General features: G+C 42.6%; 1 protein-coding gene across 1 annotated transcript in view; it reads left to right on the top strand.

The window, feature by feature from the left end:
- Nucleotides 1-17,939, top strand: part of LOC124721855 (elongation of very long chain fatty acids protein AAEL008004) — a 142,601-nt gene that overhangs the window by 61,109 nt on the left and 63,553 nt on the right. The window contains exon 2 of the mRNA XM_047246989.1: nucleotides 11,105-11,199. Coding sequence (XP_047102945.1) covers nucleotides 11,130-11,199 — 70 coding nt within the window. The 5' untranslated portion in view covers nucleotides 11,105-11,129. The remainder of the gene's footprint in view (nucleotides 1-11,104; nucleotides 11,200-17,939) is intronic.

Raw genomic sequence — 17,939 nt, forward strand, 5'->3', positions numbered from 1 at the left:
ACATGAACATTATGGAACATATTTGGCATTTCTTGCAACGTGCTGTGCAGAAGAGATCTCCACCCCCTTGTACAGTTACGGATTTATGGATAGCCCTGCAGGATTCATGATGTCAGTTCCGTCCAGCACTACTTCAGACAATAGTTGAGTCCGTGCTAAGTCTGGATGCGGCACTTCTGCGTGCACGCGGGAGCCGTACACGATATTAGGCAGGTGTACCAGTTTGGCTCTTCATTGTATTACGGAACATTAAGTATGCTTACATTCTGTACAGGAACTGTTGTTTGTTTCCTCATATAAAAAGTGTTTGACACCGATCATTGTTTTTCCTTACACAGTTTTTTCACGGTACTGGCAAATTTTTATAGCAGTATCATTTGTCTTTGGAGGAATCCTTGTCCTCACAACGTCTAAGTTGATTATCGTGATATCTGGTGTATGAAATAATACCATTGGAACAGATGTACGAGTACCCCGTTGTCAGATTAATTGCTTACTGCAGAATCTCACATCGACAGACAAGTTAGCAGCGAGCAAATAAGTCTCCTCGTGGATTATTCACAACACCTCGTTTTGTAGTGGTTACCTCATCTCTGAATCTCCCGCGCGCTTCCTAATCACGCTGAGTAAGCAGATTCTTACAGCGAGGTAGCTGAGGTAACCGTGCAGCAAAGACGCGTATTTTCGCTGCAGTAGGATGCAGCGTTACTTGCCGATGAGTCCGCTGACATATTCCCTCATACGATCCGTAGCTATTTGAATTCACAATCTGAGAAACCTGATCATCTCTCTACATAACGTGAAGAAGCAACAACATTCTTCATCCACTTGACCTTTTGGGAGTATGCAAGTGAATAGAACGTTTTTTTTTAAGTTCGTTCCCCCCCCCCTTTTTTTTTTAAAAAAAAAGGCAAATATACGACAAGATTTAGTCAGATCGGACTTACTGGATTGCTAATAGTAATTTATCTATAGCATACTGGAAATTTACAATACATCCTCATACTCTGACTGAAGTCTTTGAAATATTGTGATGTGTGTCAACTTAAGCAACAGTACATTAAATGTATTCGCAGCTACGAATATGGACAACCATCAGCTGTATAGTGGAATAACGACAGTGAAGGTTTGTGTCGTATCGGGACACGAACGAGCATTTCCGCGAGCGATTGCCTTAAAATTAGGCTATCCGAGCGCACTTCACTGCCAGACCCATGGTTTCATATGTCATCAACTACGTGCCTACAACCTGCACTCGTAAATCCATTTTTATGTTCCCGTACGGGGGAGACATATTATTTGAAAACCGCTTGCCCGGTGTCGTCAGATAAATGTGATATTGCAGTGGCTATGTTGTTCAGAAGTACTATGGAACACTGCATCGTACTTCTGAACAACACAACCACAGCAATATCGTAACTGTGCAGTAGTTACATAATGCACTGAAAAAAAAAAATGGCTCTGAGCACTATGGGACTTAACATCTGAGGTCATCAGTCCCCTAGAACTTAGAACTACTCAAACCTAGCTAACCCAAGGACATCACACACATCCATGCCCGAGGCAGGATTCGAACCTTCGACAGTAGCGGCAGCGCGGCTCCAGACTTAAGCGCCTAGAACCGCTCGGCCATCCCGGCCGGCTGCATTGAAATCAGGCTCAGAAACAAAACCATTAACGACAGGTAAATTTTGTAATGAAATCTCGGACAGTGATGTTAAACAGAATAATAAATTTCAAAAAATGGTTCAAATGGCTCTGAGCACTATGGGACTTAACATCTATGGTCATCAGTCCCCTAGAACTTAGAACTACTTAAACCTAACTAACCTAAGGACATCACACAAGACCAAGCCATCACGAGGCAGAGAAAATCCCTGACCCCGCCGGGAATCGAACCCGGGAACCCGGGCGCGCGAAGCGAGAACGCTACCGCACGACCACGAGCTGCGGGCAATAATAAATTTAGTACTTATTTAGAGAAATATCGAGAAATTTTAAGAACTCTTAGTTTTGCAATACAAAGAGCTGGGTAGAATTTGCTCATAGGTAAACAGTTTTAATTTTGTCGATGAGAAATCGCCTAGTAATTTCGTTTTAGACTGCCTCTGGAGTACGTTTCATATGCATCTATAGCTTATGTTACTAACATTCCACTGTTAAATGTATTGTAGAATTCTTAAAGCTGAAAATGTGTCGTACATTGCCGTCGACATTGTGCTGGGGCTGTTGTCTTAAAGAATCATACAGCAAGAATCACGATATGTATTTCAGCCGTCCTTTGATCTCTCGTCTTAATCATGGCAGAAGTTGTGTGTTCCAACTGCGCTGTGACATGCCAGTTAAATTGAGCATTTTCGCCGGCCGTGGTGGCCGTGCGGTTGTAGGCGCTACAGTCCGGAACCGCGGGACTGCTACGGTCGCAGGTTCGAATCCTGCCTCGGGCATGGATGTGTGTGATGTCCTTAGGTTAGTTAGGTTTAAGTAGTTCTAAGTTCTAGGGGACTGATGACCTAAGATGTTAAGTCCCATAGTGCTCAGAGCCATTTGAACCATTTGAGCATTTTCATATATCCGTGTGGTTGCATCAGTCATATTCATTGCCTAATAGGTCCCCACAGCCTAGTGTACTCAAATTTTTTTGTGTAGAAATAGATGGAAAGCATAGTCTCCGTAATAGAACTATGTAGAAGGCATGAAATTCTCACTGACGCTCGGAAAATAACTACCTCCATAACAGCCTAAAGAATTTACTTTTTAAAAGCGTAAAAAGTTATTAGGTTGATGGAATTACCACGTGCTTATCGTCCAGTAATTCAAAAATAGTTACCCATAACCTGGAAGACGATTGTGTTGAAGTAAAATGCGTGGAGTGTACCAGGGACAGATGATAATCATCTGCATAGAATCAGGAAGCATTAATTAATAATGTATTCAGCCGGAAGGACATGCCGAGCCGCAGCGGGAGTTGTTGACCTTTAGCTGAAATGCGTGGGGGAAGGGAAGACAACGTCGCCATCACGGTCTCGACACAAATCAGAGTATCTGCCGCCACTTTCGACCTAACAGTAAGGAAAGCATTTCTGTGCAGTACTGTTTCTAACTGGTGAAGGGAAACTCGTCACTCATGCTCACAGTATTTGATGTTGTTAGAGGCTTTCAGGTTTCAAGGAGAAAATGTAATCTTTACGCAGCTACTGATACAAAAAAATTCTGCTTAATTTTTATGTATTCCCTAAATAATATTTTTCTGCGAGAAAGTCACTATAGTTTTATAAGAAAGTTACACGACCAAGTACGATCAGGTAAAAACTATAGTGCTATGTGTGTATGATGCGTCAGAAATTACAGGTACAAAGTGAGATGCAGCAACTGACTTTGAGACACACAATTACTGGTTTACGCTGGCATCACGATTCGCTAATCGTAGTAGATAGATGCATTTTTCAACTTTTCCGTTGTTATCGCCCCTCATGGAAGTTTTTGTGCGACAGTTTCTTTTATTCCATCCTTAGGTGAATTCGTTTGCTTATCACTCACGTTGGTTATTCTTTCCTTCATGACTTCTCCTCTATTTTCCACATGGCCTGACACAGTCCGGTTGTCAAATTAAGTGGTAATCAAACTTAATTTTCTTTAAACATATTGCAAACAAAAGGTCGATTGTCAAGTATCGAATATGCTTCCTTTATAATAGGTAATTGGAGGCAATCTCCAAGCCTTTTTTGACTAACCGCTCACTGAAAATTGGGAAGATAATTGTGTGATTAGGTAGAGAAATTAATTGCGCTGAGTGCATGTGTGGAACGGCGTTTGTGGAGTAACAGCTCTCAGACTTTATGTGCTTTAAAGCGATGTGTGTGAAACACAGTTCCTCGTTAAACACTCAAAACTGAAACCATGAAATATCATGCACCACAAAGACAGTGGAAAACAGTCACTGTACAAGAAAGAAATCTGAAACCATCATTCGAACATTCAACAAGTAGTTGTTAGTAAATTGTAATATGACTCTGACGTGAGTACCACTTGTTAGTAAGACAAATTTATGCGTTTTTAAAAAGGTGGTGGTAAGTGCTATGGGACCAAATTGCAGAGCTCTTCGGTCCCTAGGCTTACACACTACTTAATCTAACTTAAACTAACTTACGCTAAGGACAACACACACACCCATGCCCAAGTGAGGACTCGAACCTCTGACGGGGTGAGCCACGCGAACCGTGGCAAGGCGCCTAAGACCGCACGGCTACTCTGAATGGTTTTTAAAAAGGTCTTCTACGTTTTCTGTTAAGTCTTAACTGAATTATCGAGGGGAGAATGCTTTGCATACGTGAAGGAGTGAAGTCTGATTGCCTGCTGTGACAAGTTAGTACCGTAAATTATGTTCTAAATAAAGGAATGAAGCAGGAACGAGCGTTACTTATTGTGCTAAGAATACGTAAGTATACTCTCTCTTACCGATTAGTTTTTTTAGCTCCATTTTTCCCCAAGTCACAGTTTTTTTCTACACGCTACAACATATCCATTAATCCCATGAATACCTCCCAAAATCCGCCTCGGTAGCTGCGCAGTCAGCGCGGTGGACTGTTAAGCGAAGGGGCCCGGGTTCGATTTCCGACCGGGCCGGAGATATTCTCCGCTAGGGAACTGGCTGTTGTGTTGTTCTTACTTTCGTATCGTCTAAATTGACATTATTATTGGGATTGCTGAATGGGCCCGGATCGAGGGTCAATAACAAAGAAAAGCTTGCGCCGTGGTTGTCATCATTTACGGGTGTACCTTTTCTTCTTGCGTCAATATGCCTCGACTTTCTACATGCATTTCATTCAGTTCAACTACTTTTTCCTCATACACGAGGTGTCTACTTGAAAATATAGCTTACAGCATCCTCCCTATTTTTTCTCTGCCATTTAACCAAAGCCAACGATTGTTTTGCAACCAGGAACCTACATCTTCTCGAAAGACATTTCAACAGTACATCTAGATTTCATGAAGCATCTCATTTGGTAACAGTACTTTGTTTCACTTTTTAATCTAAGCATCAGCTCAGATTTAGAGACAAAAGGCTGTTTTCCAACAGGGTATAACCACGATGCCATATAATTATGTATAATATGGGAATGATATACATTGTGGAAAGGCAGATTAATAAATTATTCCTTTCACTCTAAATTTTACACAGGAGATGAATGGATCAGAAGTGGAGCAAAGAACATAGGCGGAATGAATTGCTTAGTGAATCTATAGAAGTACTACCAAAGTATTTACTGATAATATTAGAGCATCTGATAGTTGAAGATGGGTTCCATATTTTACATTGTGTAGCGCATACTGCTTGTTTACGTTGCAATCGATTTCGTTATACGATCTTCAAGCAACATATAAGAAGCATGATATTTTTTGTACACTGTTAAATGAAAAGGGATATTATAAAAGAATTATGTTTCCTACAAGCCGTTTGATTAACTCTTGGAAGACAACAAGAACGAATAGGACAATTTCGTGAATTAGAAATGTATGTGCTTAATTTGTTTACCAAAATCTCATAAGTGGTAGTTCAACTGGTATGATATTAAACATCTACGCAAAGAAGATAAATTCGTTGGATGAGTGGATAAATATCAGCGTGAAGTGTATGTAAGATCAATACATAGCAAAATTTTTTGTCATAATTGCAATATGAGTCTGCAGTACACTTCACAGGAAGTGCCACTACAAAAAGGCTTCAGTTGTTGCAAATTGACTAAAATAAAATAAGTGTCATAAAGGAGGCCATCGAGATCAAGGTCACAGACAACCTAATAAACCGAGACAGCGGTTACCAGCTCAGCTCGGCGTGGAGTCCGGCTCTGGAGCTTATCAGGGCTCAACGAAATGAACCAACAAACTCCTCAAGAAGTAGTAACACTGCAGGAGTAGCGCCAGGCGGGTGCGGACCGCGAACGCAACTCCCGACGCAGGACGGGCCTCTGACAGCCGCCACGACCGCAGATGATGGACGAGACGAGCACGGACGACCGTCAGAGCACCAGGGAAGTGCCAACACCGCAGGATCAGCACCAGGCGGGCGCGGACAAAGAATGGAGCGCCTAACAAAGGACAGGCCTCAGAGAGCTGCCACAGACGGAGACCAAGTCGGGAACAGACGTCCGAGGGAGCACCGGGGAAGAAACAACACCTTACAAGCAGCGCCAGGCGGGCGCGGACCGCGGACAGAGCCCCCGACGCAAGACGGGCCTCAGACAGCTGCCACAACTGCAGATGGTGGACTAGGCGGGCGCGGACGTCCGTCGGAGCACCAGGGAAGTGCCAACACCTCGGGAGCAGCGCAAAGCGGGCGCGGACCACGAAGGGAACGCCACATGCGGGTCCGGCCCCAGACAACTGCCACGACCACAGATGGTGGACGAGCCGGGTGCGGACGTCCGTGGGAGTACCAGGGAGGGGTAAAAACCTCAGGAGCAGCACCTGGCGGGTGTGGACCGTGAATGGAACGCCCGACACAGGACAGGCCTCAGAGAGCTGCCACAAATGGCGCCCAAGTCGGGCGCGGACGTCCGAGGGAACACCGAGGAAGAGACAACATATTACAAGCAGCGCCAGGCGGGCGCGGACGGCAAGGAGAGCACCCAGCGCCCTCTGGGCATAAATACTGGACAAGATCCTCCAACACGACAGTCTCAGGTAGCACATGAAGAAGGCAAAGAGTTACGTGGCCGAAATATATTGCCAGAGCGACACAAACATCCGGCAGTAGACCCAATTATTCCACATGTTAAAATAATATTAATAAATTACAGCACTGAACAACATTCTTAAAACAGGTTTCCGTTAGTGTTAAGCGACAGCAAAGACAATTTTAGAATGGATTTTATATAGATCTCGTTATAAATATACTCTACGAGAAACTGCTTCTTTTAACTACCGAAACTTACGCAATGTTTAAATGCCCCTGTTGTCCAAGAATGAACGAAGATACTAATTTCTGATACTTTTTAAGTGAGGAGGATCTATTGATTGCATATTATCACTATATTAATACCAGCCAAAAGTAGTTGCAGCCTTCTGATTAAGTTTTGTACGACGTTACCGTCCAGCGGCGACATGTGGTTGTTAGAAATGTAAAAAAGTGTAGTTACTTCTTTGATAACTTTGTTTGTCTGAATTTTTTATTTACAAACTTTACTCTGATGCATAGCATATTACCAAGTCTTTGTTATCTTAAAATTGGAACAAATCGGGAAAGAGAACTGTTTTAAGGCATTTTAAAGCCGGCGATTCTACATGTAGCTCTCACACGGTATATCAGACTTTTTCCACACGTCTTTTGTTAAATTCTATCCTTACTACTTGTCCGTAGCGTACTGTCTAAACTTTTTAAGAAATTTTTAGTCGCCTAGCAACTAGGAATGTAAGCATGGAATATAAGCATACGTTTCTTTACTGAATGCAACAATTGTTCATTACATCAGTGTAGTGTTTTTTCTTTCCTGTGATTTTTACTGGTCATTTGTAGTCTTCCACTTGTCATAGTGCTGCCTTCCTTGTGATTCGGAAAGTTTCATTTGCATACAGACATGTGTGCTAATTATACCGCCGTGGCGTTAGTTTAATTCTTTTTCGAAAAAAGGTTTATTTACCCTTTTCTCTCGTTTACTCCTGGCTACTCGTTAACAAATTTTCATATGTCTGATGTAACTTATGGAAACAAAGAAAAACATGAATCTTAATTATCGAATGAGGCTTGGATTAATAAAACAGAGAGACAAGATCCAACGAAGAGTGGTGCACTTCGTCCCAAGATCGATTAGTCGGCTTATAAGCGTTACGGAGTTGCACAACAATCTCCAGTGGTAGACACAACAAGAGAGGCGTTATACATCACCGAGAGGTGTATTATTGAAATTTCCGCAGAGTATGTACCGGGAAGGGTAAGGGAACAAATTAATTCCTGCCAAACATGTCTCGTGAAATGATTACAACGACAAACTTCGAAAAATTAGACCTAACATGAACGACTGCCGACAATCATTCTTCAGTTGCGCCATTCGCGAGTAGGACAGGAATGGAGGAAAAGACAGTGGTACCAGAAGCACCTGTCACCACCCAGGGGCTCACCGAGTATACACCGTCTGACCAAAAGTATCCGGACACCTGTATGTAATGGGAAAAGCGAGTGTTAGATACGACAGGAGGCGGTACAACCAGCGTAGAAGTAGGGGGAAGTATTTTGTTATTAGTACAGAAGCTGTCATATCAGAATGGGTCGGTCAGGAGTGCTCAGTGACTTCGAACGTGGGCTGCACATAGGATGTCACGTGAGTAGCACATCCAGAGGGCAATTTCAGCCCTTCTAGAGCCGCCCAAGTCGACTGTTGGTCATGTGACTGCGAAGTGGAGACACCGACCACAGTCACACCAGTACCAGCCGGACCTCATGTACAGTCGGGGACCGTCGAGAGTTGTGGAGGGTGGTTGTAAAAAATCGCATGAAAGCATCGGAAGAAATCACTCCTGAGTTCCACATGTCTACCAGCAGTCTATCTAGCAAAATGGCTTTGTATAGGGAATTAAAAAACATCGTGTGTAATGGTCAAGCATTTCTTCATGAGGTGCCATTGCTAAGCGACGCTTGAGATGTTGTAAAGAGCGACGTCACTGAACTGTGTCGAGTGATATGGAGTATTTAATCATGCCCTTCACAGTGGCAATCCGACGGATGGGTTTGGTGAATGCCTGGAGAAGTTAGGTGCCATCATGTGTACTGCCAACAGTAATGCACGGAGGAGGTGTTGTTACCGTATGAGGGTATTTTTCGTGATTAGTTTTCGTGATTAGGATGCGCTCCCTTCATTGAGCTTCAGAAGACGCTAAATCGACGAAGCGTATGTACACATTTTATAGGACTGCGTACTGTGTAGAGCAGAGGACCAGCGGTGAGACGATGATTGATTGTATCAGCCAGACCATGCACCTTGTCATAAAACTATATTTGTGTGAGGCAATGATTTGTCGTCAATAACATTTCTGAAATGGGCAGTCCTGTCCGATATAACGATCTGAATTCTGTGGAACACCTTTGGGATAAGTTAGAACAGCGTCTAACATCACTACATTCTCTGGCTTCGGATCTTACGGAAGAATGTGCTGCCATTCTTCCACAGATATTGACACCTCATTGAAAGTGTTCTCAGCAGAGTACAGGATATCGCAAAGGCGAAGGGTGGACCCACGGACCCACCCCACATTAATGTCCACTAATAGATGTCCGGAAACTTTCGATCAGGTGGTGTAGATGTAGAGGTAGCGTCTCGGTGTATACAGCATAACGCTCTGCGAGCCAGGTGCTATCCTTGAGAGGCAAGTATTTCTCAATGGAAATTTTTGGAAGACTGACTGAAGGTAACATGCACGCTTATAGAAATAGCATGCCTTGAAACATTGGCAAACTCATTTACATGCATGTTGAACACTGGCGCTGCTGCTCATTGCTGCATTCTTTACCTCGATGCATGTGAACAGACCAGATAACATTTATAGCGAGAAAATAAATGCTATGCTGGATAACAACTTTCACATATAGCAATACATGTCGAAGGCTGTGAAAGATAGGGGCGCCAAGAGCGTCCCATAGCATCTCTCGAGACCCGAAAACAATTACATTAGCTGCTGACATATATTGTGTAACTCGGGTACGCACATAGAAATATGTCTGCTTCAATGATATTTAATATGTACAAACTGAATAAGTCCAAACAACGCTGTATGTACTACTTCCCGTTCCCTACTCAGAAAGCGCACAGGAATGGTGACTTTAAAGTCAAACTGCTGTTTTGCCGAATTATAGCCAGATTCTGTTTTGCAATGATGGCCTCACGTACAGAGTTCATAAGTTCTATCTGCAGTGAATTAAATTTTTGCCTCATGTTACCAAGTTTAACTGACAACTATACATTGTCACAGTGAGACCAACATTGCCTTCTACAAATCTGTTGCATTTTGTGAGTTACTGTAATAGCAGTACGTCTTGATATGCTTTCAGACGCTTTTCGTAATTTATGCAGATGACTGAACGCAGCTACCGAAGTTGATACTCAGTTCGGTTTTAGCATACGTATACCACGTTACAAAAAAAGTTGAATCTTGGGTACATTTTGAACTTACAACGTTGTTAACTCGTTTACATAAACGGAGCGAGATTAGAAAAGACATACCAAGAATAACAGCTACATTATTGTATCATACCATTGTAAAAATTTAACTGTCTAAAGACATTCTTCTCTAGGTTACGTAGGTGTACAGAAGTCTAAATCGCAAAGGCTTTCTTCATTTTCACCAAGTGGGGTGGCACAGTGGTTAGGAACCGGACTCCCATTCCTCATCGTTCACCAGTCTGAGATTATGTTCCCTCTATAATGATCTCGTCGTCGACAGAACAGTAAATCTCCATCCTCCTCATCTCATTTCCATTTCCCCCACCCACTGGGCACACTTTCTTTGTGAAACGTGAATCTGTCTTAAGTGTGACTGCACTGGGAGTATAATACGCAAGTCCAAATACTCGTACTTCGTGTGCCTCAAAACATTATTTATTGTCCAGAATGAGATTTTCACTCTGCAACGGAGTGTGTGCTGATATGAAACTTCCTGGCAGATTAAAACTGTGTGCCCGACCGAGACTCGAACTCGGGACCTTTGCCTTTCGCGGGCAAGTGCTCTACTATCTGAGCTTTATTGTGTTTTCCGTATATTCAATAGTCAGGCCCACAGCTTCGAATTCCTAATTAAATTAATTCATGTGTATCCATTTTTGTAATAGTTTACAGAGTTGAGGGTGTGTGAGTTGTAGCTTAGTGCCCTTTTTGTAGAGGTGGTGGTGATGGCGGAGTGATGAAAGAGGAGAGAAATAGTGAAATCCAGTTTAACGACCTAATCCGACGGACGGACCAGTGTCAACTCATTATGTCTAACACAATATCATTTACTTCTGTCAATTGTCAATCCATAGAATGTCGCTTATAAGCCCGCATTTTTACATACTTTATTGCTTTCATGCTAAATAATGGAATATTATACTGTAATTACAATTTTCTTTAATTTACAGGACGAATATTTGAAGTTCTGACAAAATGGCTGCCAACGTAACTGGTTTGACGGGATTTGTTGAGGGTTACCGAAACTTCATGGAAACTAAAAGCGGTAAGTACAGTTTTGGGTGTATCTGTATGAGATGTGAGGTGTGTAACTGTAAGTGAACATCCGTAAGATGGAAACAAGGAGTGAAATTTCAACTTTTTACTCAATTTAGTTAACCACCTAAGTATTGAAACAACTATGGAATGACAGAACACTCTTATGCAGATTTAATATCTTTGGGTGACAATCAATGTTTAACTGTGGTAAACCACTTTAACATGATTAGAAAAGACTTGGAAAAAGTACTGCCACGACAGTTTATGATTTGAAATGAATTTTCTTTCAAAAGTAGAAAAGGAGTGTGTTGAACATGAATTGTACACGATGATACCACAGTGCACGTGCATCTGCTTTGCCATGTAAACTTCGAGTACTGGCGAGTCATAGCCTTCATATTAAACAAGTTCCACGCAGTTAGTTGCAAAAGCTCTCACAAGAGACTTAATTTAGGTTCATTTGGGTCTTTTAGAAACCTTTAAAATGCTGTAAAGCTCTAGTGTTTAACATAAAAAGAACGAAATTATCAAAGACATCCACTTACAGTTGTAACGCTGTAACCAGCTGATGAATTAATGGTAAACCATGGTCGTGGTCACAGTTTCACAGTTGTCTGTAGCAGTGGCAGAGTCCATACTACACATTCGATTTTGATTATTAAACTGCGACACAGTAGCAACTAAACAGAAATTTTTGCAGAGTTTTGCCTCAGTCACCAGTCTCCAGTAGTTGTCTTTTCTTAATGCGCTTTTCCTATTGCCCTGAAAAGAAGATGCCGAGGTAAATGTGCACATTCTGTGCGGCGAACATCCAACTTTATATTTTTCCAGATTCACTGCTCATGTTCATCGGGCTAGGAAAGCTCTTGCAAGTAATCGAATAACAACAATAAGAGTAAAAATAACAAATCGAATAAGGTTGACGATTAAAAATAAAAATAGGCTGATCGTTCATGTAGTGCAAAGCAAAGGCACTGTTAGAATTTGGTTACTGAATTCCGTTTTGGCTATTTGCAGCGAAAAAGAAAAAATGTGAAGTGATACACATCGCTAGTCCAACAAGATTTGAACCGGCAACTATGTTTCCCTTACATTCCGAAATGAGCATGGCACCATGGAGCAAACAAGACACTGTTTTGTGTAGCTCACTCCCATTATTCCGCTGGTAGTTAATGCAGAGAGTTCACAACATGAAATACAAAATCAATTGAAATTTGAGCTTGGAATGACCTATCGAGTGTCGAAAAATTAAATTACTAGGTATTCACGTGCAGGTCTTGAACGGGTGTGAGTATAAAATCTGCTACAAAACTATAAAAATTACTGCAATTGACATACTTAAAGCGGTATAAATTGTTTTGAATGATACCTAGATATTTCTGCCAGTGTGGAATGGGATAAGTGAACGTATACCCGTATAATCCCAGTGTGGCATTTAAACTTCCTGTACACATTGTGGCCTACGTCACTTGATTGCGTCCGCAGTTAAAATTCGAGGCGTTTAATGAGGGTACCTTTGGTTATCAGCTCATAATGTTTAAGTATTGCACATTAACGGTGTGTAAAGCGTTCCTACCGTAAAAGGTTGACTGCGATGAGGTGGTGATCGGCGTCTCTTCTAGTATGAACTTGTATACCTTACACTGACGCCTGCAGAATGTACGGACAGAAACGATATTACCGAAGCCGGAATACTTTACATATTGCGAATATTTGTTTATTACACTAACATATTTTGCAGAGCAAACTATTACGTCCCTAGCTTAGAATATTCAGCACTCTGATATTACTGCAGACTGTACTTTTCAATTTACATAAGTAAATTCCCAGCGTAACGTGACTCTCTGTAGGTTACTTGCTAACTATCCGGAATTCTTACCTGGTGGTTCTCAGGAAGCAAATCTCCAGGGTCCAAAGAGATTCAACGTGGCTACAGTTTGTGTGGTATAACTTTACGCACTCCCAATGTAGCTTCTTTCCTCGAGTGCATACCGAGACTGCCATGACACGAAGAGTGAAGAGTTGCCGACGGTGCTGTGCTGGATTTTGCTGCCACATGAGGCGAGGTCTCAGTAAAGCACTGCCGCCGGCTACACCGGCGTAAATCACGGTTGTCCTTCCAGGAACTCAGGTAGAAGATTGTGCGTTACGCCGTACCGTTTATTACTTGCAAGTAGGCCAACAGAAAATTGTCTGCACCTATAGCGTCCTGGCAGGTAACGATGACGGCACCGTCATAATAAAGGTTGGATCTGCTGTGTCATAGTCACACTACTGTTCCATTGTTTCTTTTTCCTGCGGAGAAAGAACGACCGCAGCTTATTTTCATAACAGAAAACGAATGGGAATCGCTTTCTCCTCGACTGGTGACAGCCGTGTTGCAGCAGCTAGTGGCATTTTGTAGACGCGAACTTTGATCTCTGTAATATTGCTTTGTTGCTAACACTTCATTAACCTAAAGCGAAAATCATTTATGGCTCCTCTAACGCGCAGTTGCCAATTAATTCTATACGCCCACAGTAGTGCAAATAATTCTACTTAGATTTCTAAAAAAGAGTAGCTTACTTCGCGAGTCCCATGCTCTGCTCACAGTCTTACACATTGAATCCTATCTTGCAATAACCCGTATTCAATCAGAGCAATGAACAACTTTGGACTGGTACAGGTTTCTGCCAGTTTTTCTTGTGTTTTCTGCTCCCACTTTTAAAGAATTCTGGGCATATTCCTTTTCCCACCATTGTAGAAAAACGCAACACAAGCAGTTCAAATACAAATGAAAATAAACCTTACAGATATCGCAGACGTACCCGTCAGTACAGATGGTTTCGAGACTGAGTTCATAACATTTTAAATGAAAACGAATTTTTAGTATAACGCGTTTCTAAATAGGACTAAAAGTATAAAGTAATATCCCCTAGACCAATAAAGATTGCTGACCCCTTATTGACAGTATTGAAACTTTTTGATTGTGTTGTATCAATAACTATGAAAATGCTTGTAGGATTTAAAACGAAAAACGTAGGGCCTGCGGAACAGATAATATTCAGGAGGTGAACTGTTCATGTATAAGTAAGTAATGTAACAGTAACGGGGTGAACTAATCATGCCTAAATTACGTATTGCATGCACCTAACTTTATTATTATCGACACTGCTGGCCACCGTAAATGCAACACCCTGAAGGAAGCATCCGAATCAAGTGAAATTTACACCATGGGTTTGCAGCGATGAGATATGCAACTGATTAGAATTTCAGCGCAGACGCACATCACGCGCGCCTGTGGCGCCACCTCATAGCGCCATTTAAGGCTTGGCGATTTCGACGAGTGTACGTTCGGCACGTGTGTTTACCTTGAGGTTGTTTCACAAGACGATCAGTTATGCCTCGTAGACAACAGCGAACATCGTTTGATCAAGTATCCGAGTTCGACAGAGGAAGCATAGTGGCTTACCGAGATTGTGGATTATCATACAGAGAAATCGCTAGTCGTTTTGGACGAAACCAAACAACTGTAATGCGGATATGTGACTGTTGGATGCAGGAGGGTACGACGGACCGACGTGGTCGATCGCATTCACCTCGGTGCACCACTGCACGTGCTGATAGGCAAATTGTGCGCACGGCAGTGACGGATCGCTCAGTGACATCCCCAACCATAGCACAGCACATTGCGTCTGTAACGCATCATCCAGTGTCTGCGCGTACCATTCGACGCCGTTTACAGCAGAGTGGTCTGTCCGCAAGACGTCCATTGCTTCGTCTACCATTGACGCAGAAGCACAGACGTCTCCGTCGCCAATGGTGTGATGACAGACGGATGTGGACGGCAGAATGGAATGACGTTGTCTTTACTGACGAGGCACGCTTCTGTCTGCAGCACCACGATGGTCGGATTCGAGTGTGGAGACACCGTGGAGAGAGGATGCTGGACAGCTGCATTATGCACCGCCACACTGGTCTTGCACCGGGTATTATGGTATGGGGCGGTATTGGATATTACTCTCGCACGCCTCTAGTACGCATTGCCGGTACTTTAAATAGTCGGCGCTACATATCCGAGGTGCTGGAGCCATTTGTCCTTCCTTACCTTCAGGGCTCGGCCACAGCCATATTTCAACAGGATAATGCGCGACCACACGTGGTACGCATTGTCCAAAGGTTCTTCGTCAATAACCAGATTGAATTGCTTCCCTGGCCGGCTCGCTCTCCGGATCTTTCGCCGATAGAAAACATGTGGTCCATGGTTGCTCAACGAGTGACCCAGATTACATCCCCAGCTGCCACACCAGATGATCTTTGGCAACGTGTGAAAGGTGCTTGGGCTGCTGTACCCCAGGAACACATCCAACGTCTCTTTGACTCAATGCCGAGACGTGTGGCAGCGGTGATCTCCAACAATGGCGGCTACTCTGGCTACTGATTCTGGCAGGAACCACATGTCACAGACGTCTGTAAACGTAATCATTTGATACTTGGTCAACATGTTATCTACAAAATAAATCTTGTTGTGCTACCTCTTGTCTTTCTTGGTGTTGCATTTACGGTGGCCAGCAGTGTATTTCATGAGCCCCACTGTTTTCGTTTAAATCTTATAAATATTTTCATGGCTATTAAAACTACTCAGTCACAGATCTTCTGAACTACCTGTCTGGGGTTAGGAATCTGTATGGGGCTAAGATAAATTATTTTATACTTTACAGATTTAAAAACATAGTATATTAAAACTCATTTTTATTTAAATAATTATTTTCCACTTTTTCAAATTATCAGTCGGTTCCAAACATTTTCCTGACATAAAAACAGTTATATGTGGTAAACTTCACGTTTATTTTAGTTTCTCTTTACCTGATCGGCGAACATACTATTTCATTCTATTTATACCTAGTGATAAGATAGTGAAGGTAGAAATTAGTGATAGTAGAGCTCACATGGAGCTTTTCCAACAATCGTTCTTCCCGCGAAACATTTGCGATTGGAAAAGGAAGAGGAGTAAATGGCACTGGTATACATAGTACCGTTCGCCACACACCAGACATGAAAACTGGTCAATATTGCATTTTCATGCTGTTCCGAGCTATGGTTACAATTTATAAGCTCTATATTACCGGGAAGTTAGTTTAAAATCAACTGAAAAACTTGCACCGAACAAGCATACAGCCAGACAAAAAGCGAACTAATAAACACAAGGTAAAAAGTAGAGATAATATATAAGATGGTAGTTGTACCTCTTCAGGTGTTCTACATAGCCCCCCTCCCCCTTCCACTTGAAAGCAACACACAAAACGTTTATAGAACCGTTTGAAACTTACAGAAAATTTCTTGTTTGTGATGTTAAAAAAATGGTTCACATGGCTCTGAGCACTATGGGACATAACATCTGAGGTCATCAGTCCCCCTAGAACTTGGAACTACTTAAACCTAACTAACCTAATGACATCACACACATCCACGCACGAGGCAGGATTCGAACCTGCGACCGTAGCGGTCGCGCGGTTCCAGACTAAAGCGCCTAGAACCGCTCGGCCACAGCGGCTGGTTTTGTGATAATATTTAACGTCACATTTGCTTGAATAATGTCGGTTATGTCACCAAATCTTTAACCTTCTGTATGAATGTCTACATTTTGTAGTCTTGTGATTGGTTCGTATTGGTAACATCAAGTCTCGTCACTATGATGACTTTTTCCAGAAAAGAAAATCTCCGCATGTGCCACTTCAATCCGTTTGTGACAGGTGGCCAAACGTCGTTTTAGTTTGGAAGTCAAGGTGAGCGGGACAAACTTTGCACACACTTTTCTCTTCCTTAAAATAATTTGGAAAATGATTCGAACATGTGATTCAGAGATTTTGTTCCATTGCGCTTTGTGGCACAACAACGCTGACACACTACGACATCGCGCCCAGTACTTAACACTGTCTGCTCAGAACTTTCTTGTCGGATGCATTTCTGTCGTTTACAGCTGTTAGTACAAGCTGCCAGCGTAGTTACTGCGCTGACGACGCTTATGCGGCAATAATAAAATTAGTCTCGGAACTTTTTGGCCGGATGGTGTATAAATGTATAAAACATTCCGCTCAGATGCAAGTGACGTTGCGACGCGACGCAGTGCATCGGAGTACAAAAAATGTCAGAGCCACGACGAACCGCCAGACTCATAATGTTACACGGTGGCGCATTCGTTACGAAGTTGGACTCGCACTCGGAAGTAACGACCTCAAATCCCGCTCCGTAGACCACATTTAGGTTTTCCTTTATCATCTCAAAACATTCAAGGCAATTGCCATAAAGGTTCCTTTGAAATGATGCTTCTACTGGACCCTTTTCTTATCCAACCGGAGACTGCGAACGGTCTAGGTGGGAAGCTGATCGCACTACCTTTCCTTCCTTTTCACGTGTGCACCATGTTACGGAAGAATGACACCAGAAACGAATCATAAGGAACTTTGTAAAGGAGACTGCGCAAAACGCTCTTATGTAATCTCTTTCCTCCCACGATATTGCAGCACCTGTGTTGTTAAGAAGGAGACCCTCATCATCTGTATAATGGAATAACGACAATGAAAATTTGTGCCGAACCAGGACTTGAACCCGAATTTCTTGCTTTACGCGAGCGGTCGCCTTAATCGCTTAGGCTATCGGTACACGACTCACGTCCAGAGCCAATTTTCCGTATGTCGTCGTTCATGCTTCGCACCCGCACAAGTGCACATAATGTAATTCCAGTACAGGGGATGGGAAAGGACATTT

This window comes from Schistocerca piceifrons, chromosome X (genome assembly GCF_021461385.2).
Source record: "Schistocerca piceifrons isolate TAMUIC-IGC-003096 chromosome X, iqSchPice1.1, whole genome shotgun sequence".
In the NCBI taxonomy this organism is placed as follows: Eukaryota; Metazoa; Arthropoda; class Insecta; order Orthoptera; family Acrididae; genus Schistocerca; species Schistocerca piceifrons.